This window comes from Triturus cristatus, chromosome 7 (assembly GCF_964204655.1).
Source record: "Triturus cristatus chromosome 7, aTriCri1.1, whole genome shotgun sequence".
NCBI classification, from domain to species: Eukaryota; Metazoa; Chordata; class Amphibia; order Caudata; family Salamandridae; genus Triturus; species Triturus cristatus.
The window spans coordinates 346,884,852-346,898,228 of record NC_140590.1 but is presented as its reverse complement, the minus strand read 5'-3'; the positions used below and the strand labels follow the sequence as shown (position 1 = coordinate 346,898,228).

The 13,377-nt window shown below is 48.0% G+C and overlaps 1 protein-coding gene across 2 annotated transcripts in view; it reads right to left on the bottom strand.

Annotated features, from left to right (window-relative positions):
* The window catches only part of PRKCG (protein kinase C gamma), a 1,134,441-nt gene that overhangs the window by 57,885 nt on the left and 1,063,179 nt on the right, over positions 1-13,377 (bottom strand). For both annotated transcript variants that reach the window (XM_085616481.1, XM_085616482.1), the window contains exon 11: positions 11,454-11,627. In XM_085616481.1, coding sequence (XP_085472607.1) covers positions 11,454-11,627 — 174 coding nt within the window. The remainder of the gene's footprint in view (positions 1-11,453; positions 11,628-13,377) is intronic.

The following is a 13,377-nucleotide window of genomic DNA, read 5'->3' as shown; positions in this document are numbered from 1 at the left end:
CGTATTTTTTTACGTACAAATCGTACAAGTCCCGTACAAATGGCGAAGTACGATTCGTACATGAAAAATACATACGAATCGCCTCGGGAAAAGTCTACGAGACGTCCCCGGACAGTTTTACATACAAATCGTAAAACTGTAGTCCGAGCGCGCAAGTACGATCCGTACCGCCCGTCCGAAAACACAAGCCCATGGAGCGAACTTTGTACGAGCCCTACCCTGAGTACACTTGTGCCCGGGGTACGAGTCGTACGGCACCCCAGCCTCCCACCCCTCCCGGGTACGTCCGCACCGTACCCCCCACCCCCCGTATGTACAGTGCATACCCCCCACCCCCGTATGTACGGTGCGTACCCCCACCCCCTGTATGTATGGCATGTACCCCCCACCCCCCGTATGTATGGCACATACCCCCCACCCGCGTATGTACGGCGCGTCCCCCCACCCCCTGTATGTACGGCGCGTACCCCCCACCCACGTATGTCCGCACCGTACCCCAGGCGTACCCCCCACCCGCATATGTCTGCACCATACCCCAGGCGTACCCCCCACCCGCGTATGTCCGCACCGTACCCCAGGCGTACCCCCACCCATGTATGTATGGACCGTACATACGTGAGGATTGGGGTACGCCTGGGGTACGGTGCGGACATACATGGGTGGGGGGTACGCCTGGGGACGGTGCGGACATACGCGGGTGGGGGGTACGCTTGGGGTACGGTGCGGACATACACGGGTGGGGGTACGCCTGGGGTACGGTGCGGACATACGCGGGTGGGGGGTACATCTGGGGTATGGTGCGGACATACGCGGGTGGGGGGGACGCGCTGTACATACGGGGGATGGGGGTTACACGCTGTACATACAGGGGGTGGGGGGGTACGGGCCGTACATAGAGGGGGGTGGGGGGTACGAGCCGTACACATGCCATGTTGGGGTACGCACCGTACATGATGACACGTACGATGTGGGTGATGGTGTGTACGTCGCGTAGCGGGCCCCCTTTTCCTCGTGCATCGCAGCATACTTAGCTTTTCCGGCACTTTTTGGCTCCCGTAACAATATAGCCGTGCGGAGTGCTGTAGGTACGAATCGTACTTGCTGGTCCGTAAAACGCTGCCTGACTCCATGCGGACGTCACGTACGCGCTTTCCAGGATCAGAATTGTATGTATTTTTTAGCCGTACGGTGTTTTTTACTAATCGCACGGAAATGGTATTTCTGTACGAATCGTACTTGCTGGTTTGTACGGTGGAATTCCCGGGTTTTACAGGATCGGAATCGGCACCTTGGTGTCTATAATCTCTTAAGTGTACCATGAGGGTGACTGCATGGCCTTTGAGAGTGGATATTCACTGGCACATGGGGATGGAACATGTGGTTAAGCATATTGCATTGGAAATTAACATCCTTGGTGGTGTCTGATGAAATGGCTGTTGTGCTCAAGCCTTATTGACAAGTGTCAGTGGGATAGCTTCAGCATAAGCAGAATTGCTCTACATAATGCTGTCCATAATGTGTTGGTCAGAAATAAGCAAGTTGTGGGGTTAGAGGCAATTTTGCTTGTTCAGCACAGTGTTAGACTTAAATGACAGGTTATGGTGAAGACGTAGGAGATGGTTCGGTGGAGAATGTTGCCTTTGAGGTCAGTGGAAGTGACGTGTTATCTGAGTGCTATATTGAAGCAAACATGATGAGACCAAATTTTCAGTACTGGTGGAAGAACTGGTACCTTGAGAGATTGTTGATGAGGTGGGATATAACTGTAGGGCTGCATATAATGGTAAGTGGCATGTAAGAACTAGAAAAAAACTATTCCTTGAAAGTGCACAGCCAAGTGGACAAGTTGGTGACTGATAGGGGTGTGTGAAATTTGTGTAATTTGCTTTTGCTCAATAACCTGAAATTTCTGCAAAATTATGATACCTCATGTGTAATTATCTGAAATGCAAATCTGCAATTTTCATGCTATATTTTAGAGTGAGATACATTCTCACATATGCTTTTAACACAAGGAAGCATTTTTAAATAAAAAAAAAATCAACACAAATGAAAACACTACGAACAGCTGTTCAACTTCGCTTGTTCTCATTCATGTGAAGTAATTTTTTCACCAAATGCAGCATTTATGGTACATTTTTATCTTAAATGATGAGTAGTTACACACAGGGGTGTACTTGCATAATTTCAGGAATTTCACTAAACAAATGTAACTTGAAATTCCAAAAATTGAACAAACTATGCTAGCGCAATTTAAATTTCACCCAGACCTACTGACTGCAAAGCCAATTATTTGGGCAATCAATGCATTGGTTGTGGTAGCCAGATTAAACTAGGTGCTTAAGATGTGTGTTAGGTTGTGGTATTGAGCCAGGGTTCTGTAATAAAGATATCATCTCCCTTGTTTGTTGACATGCTGTTTGTGATGCAAGCCTGGTGTCACACGATAGTGTGTGTTGATGTCCATGATATATTTATTATGAGAAATTGTGCTTGTGTATTAATAAGATTAAACAAATGATGTGTTGAGTAATTAGGAGACTGGCTGGGTTACTAGATGTCCCTCTAAAACACCAAATACCCACAGATGAGACAAGTTAAACTCTTTGCAAAGATCATTAGTAGCACTCATCAATCTAAAAACATCTTCAAATATGTCAACTTATTCTGATTTATAAATATAAACAAAATACTAAGGGCCAGATGTACAAAGCATTTTTGTGGTCGCAAATGTCCCAAATCACAGAATTGGGCCATTTGCAATCGTAAAAATGCCTTTGATTATGTAGATATACATTGTGAGTTACCAAAAAGCAATTTAGGTTTGCAGCCCGATACCAATTTGGTATTTAGAAGAGGCATGTTTAGGGCTTCCCTTACAAATACCAAATCGCAGTGGTATATATTGTTTTGCAACTGAATTATGTTTGCAAAGTATTCATATTTTACCATCTTCTCGAAGGAGGTTGTAATCAATTCACAAACGGGAAAGAGTCCCTTTGGGACCCCTTTTTCTTTATAAATATTGAAAAGAATAGTTTTTAAGAGTGGGCAATGGTCTGATGGGCCACTGCCTACTCTTAAATGTGAGTTTGTTTAACTTTTCATTTGTTTTTTAAAAGCATTGGGTCTTCCTTTCGGACTGTATTAAAAAAAAAGATTACTTTATTTCAAAGCAATCACAGACATGGTGGTCTGCTGACCTCAGCAGAGCACCATCCCACTGAGGGCTGTCATTTCTAGAGGGTTGTAATTTGCGACCCACATCATTAATATTTATGAGGTAGGTCAAATTGTGATCCACTAGGAATTGGTCATTTGCAGATTAGTACACAGGTTGATTTGCAAGTTAAACACTGCTAAAAAGATACTGGTCGCAAATTCTGACCAGAATTTTGTGACCAGTTCATAGCCTGCTTCCGCCACGGGAATTGCCAGCACCCCCCTTGCTCTTGCATGCTGCGCCCGCAGCATATAACAGTGGCTCGCTGGTACCGCCACGGGCGCCACATGGACTAGCTACACCACCGCTTTATAGTACATCTTGCCCTAAAAGTCCAGTTGATTCCTCAAGAGTTATTTTACTCTCTGTTTGCTTCAAATTGGTAGACAATGCACAATATTCCTTGCTCATTTGGCTATATGAACACCATCCTCTGTTTCAAGCCTTTTTCAGGAGCTTTTCATATATTTCATTACTTGAACCAGCTCTTCAATGAACATGTAATCGACACAGCCATGTCATTTTAATCTTTATGATGTGGTGTATCAATGGTCAATTGCTGACAGCAATATTTAGTTGAACATCGCTTAACAAAGAGTAAACTTATAAGACAGCAATAACAAGACAGAGAATATAAAAGTATGTTACAGCGTGAGCTGTATGACACATTACATTCTATATGCTACTGTCAGGGCATGCTATTGTGTACCTAACGGTTTGTCATGCATTATCTTTTGTGAAATGATTCTTTGTGTTGTATCCTATTTTTGATATGCGATGTGAATTTATGTTACACTGCTATACTATTACCTGTTAAATTGGCCATGCAATATGTCATGTGGTTACATTATTGTGCATTGGGTTTTGTCTGGTGCTGTGTGGTTGTATTACATGTTCTGCTGCTGCACTGTTTAGATTGAGTTGTTGGAATGCATCATCACATACGGTATCTGTTATAGTGTCTTGGAGAATCCTCCCTAACCTGCCTGCTCTTTAACATATTTCCAGTTTCCCTGGCCCAGCTGACAAAAACATTATGTGATGAACCACCCACATGTTTGATTGTGATATGCAGATCCGTTTCACATCTGAAATGGAAGTAGTCCATACATCAGCACTCCCACGTTTTAGAACATCACTCAAATGAAAATGGCAGATGGGCAGGAGTGCCTCCACGATGTTACTCAGTGAATTGGGTCCAGCATCACCTCTTTTACGGGCAAAGTGCTCCACTGTATGAAGAAACACTTTAAATATTTGACCTAGTCTGTGTCCCTGGTGTTAGATAGAATATTAGTCAATATACCACCCATTGCATGGCCACAGAGTCTAAGCGCACCGCCGCACGCCACGTTGGATGAAAGGAATATGGGTATCATCTTTGATTCTGAGATAGACTTCAGGTTCCAGGTCAATGCATTGGTCATGGACAACAATCTGCAGCCTTACCCTCTCTGTGGAATCCTTGAACTCCTCCAATCCTCCACTCGGCTACCGCTAGATAGAGCTCAGATGTTGGCCCATTGAGACTATTGTAACATCGGATACAGATTTCTCCCTAAGAAGCTCTTAAGCAGGTTGCAAGGACTCCAAGACCAGTCTGCCAAGCTAGGTGTAAACCCGAGGAGGTGTGACCAGATCAGGCCAGACTTGAAGGTGTTCTTGCGTGAGCTGGAGGTGAGCTTGAAGTTCAAAGTTCTTTCAGGTTGTTCCCAAGATCTCTTGTGGCAAAGGCTGAAGAACCCTCTGTTCAGTGACAGCCCACTAATTACCCATTCATCATTCAAACAGATCAACTATGAAGCAGGGACATTAAAACCTCAGGGTCCAAAATCGTAGAAGATACTTGTCCAGACCCTACTATCTTCACTTCTACACAACCATCCTAATGCTCTTCATAAAAAATATCAGAATGCGGTCACCTCATTGCTGCATCATAATGTGCAGTCTCTCACACATCTACAGCACCCCGAAGTCACCGTGAGGTGACAGGTAATGCTCTATAAAGCCTCCTAATGAATAAATGCATGAGTTACATTGTTCTACGCCTCTGTTGTTGCTATGTTTGTATTTCTGCTGTCTTAGAGGATAATGCTGCGTTGTGCATTAGCTGGTGTGTTTTCTTGCTTTACTCTCTGTGACTATACGGTAGGCTCCTGTTTTTCTTTGGTATGCTCTGTGCCACGTGGTGTTCAGATATACTCGGAAACGCTTGACTCGCATTAAATTCCCCAATGACCACTTAACTGCTAATGACTTTTGTTAACTATCTGCTTTGGCTGCAGTTGGACTGTCAGGCTTGAAAGGAAAAACACATTCAGCTGATGTTAAAAAAAACATTAAGGAAACGCAATTCCACTTCGAATGCAGGAAAAGTATCTTGAGTGTCTCTCTGAATGTATTGGGTTAGTCTGCTGCTGCATTGCACAAATGATAAAAGATAGTGGCAGTAGGTCTGTGATTGAGGGCACCTGGGGTCCCATTACATAAACTGGCAATATTTGTTTTACACCAAGAACATGAACATAGGTACTGCACTCCTATTGCCGAGTTTTGTGGGCCTGAATGAGCAGGCCGCTTGTACAGTAAACAGCATTCTCCCTAAGGGTGTATGACGTAGGAAGACATTGTGGAGCAGGGCATTGCTAAAAAGCAGTGAGCATATGCACAGCTCTGTTGCACTAACACTCTCCCATTTCGTAAGAAGAGAGTTAGTGGCCTCTTGAGAGAAATGCAATCCACCACTGCAGAAGACTGCTTGCTACACAGCCCTGTAGTTAGCCACCCGGCCGCTACCATACAATGTTACAGGCAATCATCCCGAGGGCCCGGCGCGGTTCGAGGGCTTAAATAAAGGTGGTTAGAGGCAGAGCACGTAACGGCCAGTAACAGTGTCCTGCGTGGTCCCTGGTGCCAGCCTGTAGGCCTCGTTAAGGCCAACCCCCATGTAGATTTCCCCCAGTATGACTTTGGTGATGAGGGCCCCCATTGCATGCTGTTGCTGTTTCCATATCCCTGCCGCCCATCTGAGCCTGACCCAGAGGTGCACCATCAGCTGTGGTGCTCACCCGCATATTGGTGAGGCTTCCATGAGATGCCTGGATCAGAGAGCGGGCACTAAGAGGTGTGCAGCGCCGCCCGCTGCGTGGGAGGCATTTGTCTGCAAGTGCCGCCACTTGCCACTCCAGTGGCCAGGAAACTCCCTGCAGGCAGTCCCTGGACCACGTGATTGTGCTCCAGGTCAGGAGCTGGTGTGGGTGACAGACCCGCAGAGAAGTGCTCCCTGCAAACAGCCATGTGGCGCGTAGTCGGCGGTGGGGCTCGGAATGCTGAAGGAAGACTATAAGTTGCTGTCCTGGTGGGAAGCAGTTGGCTGCAGTCCCCACACACGACCAAGGAGAGACACCACGGACAGAATCTCAGACAGGACAAGCTATGTCTGGGTGCCCCCACAGAGGCCTGATGATACGGTGACCTGGCAGGAGGTCACTGCATCGGAGTCTGGTGTTTTGGAGGACGTCGAATCGCTAGGTGAGAAGATAAAGGGAGCACAGCATCTGCAGCTCGCAAGCAAGTCATCAGACAGCACCTAGACCCCATGCCGCGCAGCCTCGAGGTAAGTGCATCAGAGTGCCATGTAATCGCCACCTCAAGCAGCTACACCATTGGCTCAACAGCAATGCTCACACCCCCCAAACACTGAGCTGCTGCGGTTCAGTCAACTGGCGGAGCAAGCAACCGCTGCGCCGCGGTGGCATCAGTGGATAGGATGACTGAAACATTATGTTCGCACCACCAGAGAGACTGATGGTGCTGTTACGAGGTCGATGATGCTACACATGGGGGTGATGAGTTATATGATCTGTTCGAGAACTTACCTAACACCGGAGCTGACCATGACTATGATGTTGCAGTCGAGGCCCTTAATAGGCATTTCGACCCCCGACTGAATCCTGATTATGAAAGGTTTAAACTCCAGCAGGCAAGACAAGCAGAGGGGGACTCAGTGGACACTTTCTTTGCGTGCCTGCGCAAATTAGTGAGCATGTCCTCTGACATTGACAGAATGGACGAGACACAGGCCCAGTTGATTCAATAGTGCCGCTCATCAAACCTCAGCAAACTCATTTTGAGGCAGCCTGGGATCTCGCTAGATGATATACTGATCCTTGTTTGCTCATACGAATTAGCTGACAGTAGAGCCTGGGAAATAGAGTCGTCTCTGGCCCGCCAGTCCATAGGTCCCACCACTACACCCACTGTGAAGATCAAGGAGCAGCACGTTGAGGCCATACAGTGGCGGCCAGAGAGACAGAGGGAAGTGTCCGCTGCGAGGCCAGGTGACAAAGGCTGTGGTAATTGTGGGACTGTGCATCATCCACCTAGAGGATGTCCTGCGCAAGGCAAGCTGTGCCTTAAGTGTGGCCGCCTCAACCACTTCACAAAGGTGTGCCGTAGCACTGGAGCTTCATCTGGAGTGAAGGTGAGGTGAAGTGTGAATGTACTGCAACTATCTCTGGAGTAGGATGAGGGTGGCCCAACAGGAAAGAACTGTGCCGGCGCCACCCCGCTAGAGGAGGAGGATGATAATGAGGAAGTGTTCACCATATCTTTCAAGGGAGGAGACCAACCCCATGTGCCAAGAGAACATTAATGGGGCCCAAATCACCGACCTCATTGATACAGGGACCTTTGTAAATGTAATTGATGATGAAAAGTTCATGAAGATAGATCCACCGCTGACCATAACCCCTACACAAGCAAAAATATACACCTATGAAGGCACCGACCCCATCCCACTGCAAGGAGTCATTGAGGCAGAAGTGGTCCATGGGGACACAAAAATGCGGGCCAAGTTCCAAGTGACTATGGGCCATATGGGCACGCTCCTAGGCTGCCATACGGCGGATGACCTCAGTTTGGTTTTCTTCACGAAACAGATACACCAATCACACGCGGAGAACATTTTGACAGAATTTCCAGAACTGTTCAAGGGGCTTTGGTGCCTGAAGGGAGTTAAAGTTAAATTCTATATCCATAAAATTGTTACGTCACAGAAGAGTGCTGTTTCATCTATGACCACTGGTTGAGTAGGAGCTAGAGCTGTTGGAACAGGTTGTAGTGATTGAAGAGGTTAGGGGATCCACTCCATGGGTTTCGCCATTAGTTATTGCCCCAAGCTCAAGCAGCATGGGGCAATAAGACTGTGTGTGGATATGCAACTACTGGACCAGGCAATCCGAAGGGAAAGGCACATAATGCCTACAATTGATGAAATCATGGCCGACCTGAATGGGGCCCGTTGGTTTTCTAAAATTGACCTAAACTCAGGGCACCATCAGCTGGTGCTGGAAGAGTCCTCTTGCTACATATTGACCTTTTCTACTCATGTGGTTCTCTGCCGATTCAAGAAGCTCTGCTTTAGCGTCTCCTCTGTGACAGGGGTCTTTCAAGAGGCAATACGAGAAGCCTAGTCCGGACTAGTAGGTGTCATAAATGTGAGTGATGACATCCTCAGATTTTCCAGCACTCTTGAGGAGCATGATACTCGATTGAGAGCAACCCTGAGTTGGTTGGCGGAGAAAGGATCTTTTGTGTCTGCATTCTACATCAATGAGGTGGATTTCTTCAGATACCGATTCTATAAGGAGGGCCTCCAGGTAGACCCCTAAAAGGTTGAGGCCATCCGGTCAGCAGTGATCCCAAAAAACAATCGGAAGTCCGTAGTTTTCTGGGATGGCCAACTATTGTGGCCAATTTATCCCCCGTTTGGCCTCACTATACGACCCCCTCTGAGTGCTGACATGGATGGACATTTCATGGAATGGGACAGCAAGGTGATGCAAGCCTTTCAAGACATCAAGAAGGCCCTCCTACACTACGCCACTTTGGTGTACTTCAATCCCATGTGACTCACAGAGTTGATCATGGATGCTAGAGTGGTGGGGCTAGGGAGCAGTCTCCTGCAGAAGACTGAGAGAGGAGAGTGGGTACCAATAGCATATGCAAGCAGAGCGCTCATAGCAGTGGAGACCTGATAAGTTCAAATAGAGAGGAAGTCTTCGGCCATTAGATGGGCATGCAAGCATTTTCACCTCTACCTCTGTGGCCAAATGTTTACGGTGGGTACTGACCACAAACCACTAGTGCCACTGTTTGGGGGAACAGCTCGCAATGGACCTTAGAGGACAGAGAGGTGGGCAGTCCATATTCAACAATATTTGTTTCATGTTTCATACCAGTCGGGATGAACAGTCATGCCGATAATTTGTCTCACCATCCTTTGGCTGCAGATCTAGTGACCCGCGAGAATAAAGCCCTGGGGAGGACGAGTGTATATGATTGGTCACTGAAATGTCATGCCCCAGAGCACTCTCACTGGAGGAGATAGTGAGCTGATTCGGGACTTGCAAGAGTCAAGGAGGTGCTGAAATAATGTCAGTGAAAGAACTTTCTTGATGGCAGTCATGGGCTGACAGAGGAGGAGCAAGAGACACAACCACAATTATGGAGGTGTTGGGATGAGCTGAGCGAGAGTGAAGAAGGACTTGTCCTTTGAGGACACAAGATCGTCATCCCTCGCAGGTTGTGGTCCCAAACTGTTGAACTCGTTCATCAGGGTCATCAGGGTGTAGCCAAAACGAAAAGCCTGCTTAAGAAGCAAAGGATGGGTCCCTGGAATGGACCGGCAGGTGAAAGAGTGGGTGAAGAACTGTTGGTCTTGCATCCCCACAAGTGGAGAACCACCCGTGGCCCCCATGATCACCGAACCTCCCAGCACCACACCCTGGGCCACTATAAGGATGGACTTTGGTAGTTTGTCAAACTATCTGGTAACACGGGTACTCATGGACAGTCACTCTAAGTTTCCAGTGATGGAGCTTGTCTGATCAACATCATTTGAGAGTGTGAAGCCCACTCTAGATCGAGTCCTTGCTTAGTTAGGGCTACCAGATGAAATTAAGACCAACAGTGGGTCCCCATTTCAAGGCCAAAGAATACCTACACTGGGTGTGTTCCAAGTGACCTCATGCTGCGGTGGTCTGGGCAAGCTGTATTAATGGCCGGGCCATTTTGGAAACCATCAGCTGCGGATGTGATGGCTACCCAAGAAAGAAGGAGGCACAATAAAGAAAAGGCAAGCTGCCGAAGGAGAGTGGCCTAACTGAGCATCAACAGGGGAGAAAGAGTGTTTATCAAAGATTGCCACCTTGGATGAAAATACGACATCCCCTTTGAAAGAGAGACATGGGAGGTTGTCAAAGTTTGGAGCACCATAGTAACCACTGTGAGAGGAAACATGGAAGTCTCGAGAAATGTTTCAAGGTTCAAGAAAATCACTGAAAGGGGAGCAGGAGCAGTCAAAGAATTTGGGGGAATGATTTGGAAGTGCGTGCTCCAGAGGTTGATCCCGCGAACAGGAGCAAAGGTACCCATACAGCAGGCACTAGAGGTGACACTGAAGATGTGGCCTGTTTGCCGGGAGAGCAAGAGGTTCAGCTGACCCCGCGCTCTGAAGAGAACCCGCAAGGTCATCCCTACTGGTTGAGAGCCTACTGCCAGCCCAGTCAGAGACTGAGAGACTTTGTTTGCTGAGTACCGAGGAATATTATGTACTGCATTGTGTGTTCTCTTTTGTTCAATTTTTTTATTTTTATTAAAGGTTATAAGGGATGTAGTGAGCCACCCGGCCGCTACCATACAATGTTAAAGACAATCATCCAGAGGGCCGGGCGCGGCCCCTGGGCCTAAATAAAGGTGCTCTTACCGCTCGTGGTGGAGCACATCGCGACCAGCAACAGTGTCCTTGGTGCCAGCCTGACGTCCTTTTTCAGGCCGACCCCCACGTAGGTTTTACCCCTTTATGACACTGCTATCTTAGACCGCCAGTTATTTATACTGCAGACATGCAAGATATATGATTCGATCCCATTGAGCCATGCCCATGCTCCAGTGCAATGCTTCTCGCAAAAGGATTTTGCCATCATAGGAGCCAGGAGACTTTCCTAGACTAGGCCAAAGGGTCTCCCACAGTAAAGAGGTAATTTACCATTCCTCGCATCAGAACCCGAATACGCCCCTTGGCCCTTACATCTTTTCCACCCGTATGTTCTCTTTAATGTATGCTGTAGTTTGCTGTTCAGTTCTATGAACTAACAATACCATATATTACACACAAACATGGAAGTGCTGCATTGTAAGAGGTTAGAGAGTTACTGTTTGTACTCACTGAGGTCTGAAAAGTGGAGTGCAGCTGGGTCAGGAAGTGAGGACGATCAGACAAGGCCAGAACCCTTTTCTCCACCATGGTGCACTCAACATCGTCATCCTGCATGATGACGTCTTTCTTCAGGATCTTGACGGCGTAAAGTTCATCAGAGCCCCTCCGTTCCGCCAGCATCACCTGGGCAAGAAGGTAAAATACACTGAGAGGTTAGGGATCCATGAGCCCCCAAAGGTTCGAGCCTGGCTTCAGCCAGAGGACAGGCTCTGCCTCAGCCCGAGGTCCAATTGGACTTAAGGGCCAACACCGAGCCGAGCTTTGCGCTAGGCCCTCTGCCTCACCTCCCTTTAGAATGCGCTCTTATTATCTTACAAGATCCATGGGTGCAGCAAAGGAGGGGCCAGCCAGCGCCACGAGCTTTTAGATTTTCGGGTCTCAGACGGCATCAAGCTCGAGGCACTAACCAGCCCCTTCTCTGCTGCACCCGAAAGGCGGGTCAGTCGCCAAGAACTTGTTGCATTTTTATACATAAGGGTAATGAAAATGCGCTGACCAGTCTCTTCTCTGCTAGACCCACGAGAGTCCCCTGAGGGTCTTCCCCATAACACTGGAAAAGCATTGTCTATCATGGCTGGAAGGAGAGAAGAGAAAGAAAGGACGGAACAGGAGGAAACGGAAGTGTATGTGTGTGTGTGGGGGGGGGGGGGGCGGTGAAGCATGCAGAAGAAAGAAACAGATGAAAGAAGCACAGAGGGAGAGGGGAACACGGAGGACCGAGAGTTCACAGAGGAGGAATCAGACGCATTGAGGCAGCAGTTGCTGCGGCAACAGGGTGCAGGGTTTTGAGGGGCACAATGCACCCAGTTAGTGCCGCCTTTTTATACAAGCAGAGGCAGTGGGGCGCCTTTCACTTGCTTGCATTTTGGCGCACTGCAACCTTATTGCTCCAAGTTATATTGTATGCAGAAATGAGGCTAGCCGTTTTGTACTCTGCCTGAGAAACGTTGCCCTGGCTAAAGATTATTTTTTAATCAATTCACCAAACAAAAGCAGCTGGACAACATGACTCTATTACTGTGCACAGGGCAGGGTAATAATCCCGAGCGGATAATGGTTCAGCTCACATAATAAGAGTTATTTACAAACGGGGTCTATTATAGTTTTCGACTCCCTCGCACTTGAGGTGGGCAAGCCTCTAAAAGTTCGAGCCAGATAGCTGGCTCTGGCTCCAGCCGAGTTCCTATGGGGCTCTAGAGCCAAAAAAGAGCCGAGCTTGGGCCAGTTCCTTTGCTCCTTCTTCCCCTCGAGTGTTCTTATGTTATTCTACAAGCTACCCTCACATCTTCCATGTTATGACATCAGCCTGGGTACCGTTCCTATACCAACTAACCCTGGGCGTAGTTTGTGAAGTAGAGCTATGCGTAGCTTCGCACGCGAACTACGCGTAGCATCGCAAACTGCATAGTGCACTGTGCAAGATGCTGTTCGCACTGATTGCACAGTGCCGGATGCTTGTCCGCACTGTGCAATCAGTGCAAACTGCATCTTGCACAGTGCAAGCGGTCGTTTTCTGCCGCTCGAGTAGATTTCTACTCGAGCGGCAGCTTTCTCAACGTGGACTGATAGTTTCTCATCGAGAGCGGTCGCGAGCGTACGCGACCACTCGCAATGAGAAACCTGACCTCCCCGCGTTGAGCAGCTCGCCGGGAGGTTTATTTTCCACACTCGCGATCGGCAACTTGATGTAGCTGATCGCGAACGAGGAAAAAGTCTCGCCGGGATGTCATTTTGCTTGCTCCCGGTCGCCAACTTGACGTTGAGGACCGCGAGCAAGCAAAAAATGACCGCTGCACTACGCTACGCTACACGTGTTTGCACTGTGCTACGTGCAATTCGCGTAGTGCAAAGTAGCGCAAACTTCGCAAACTAC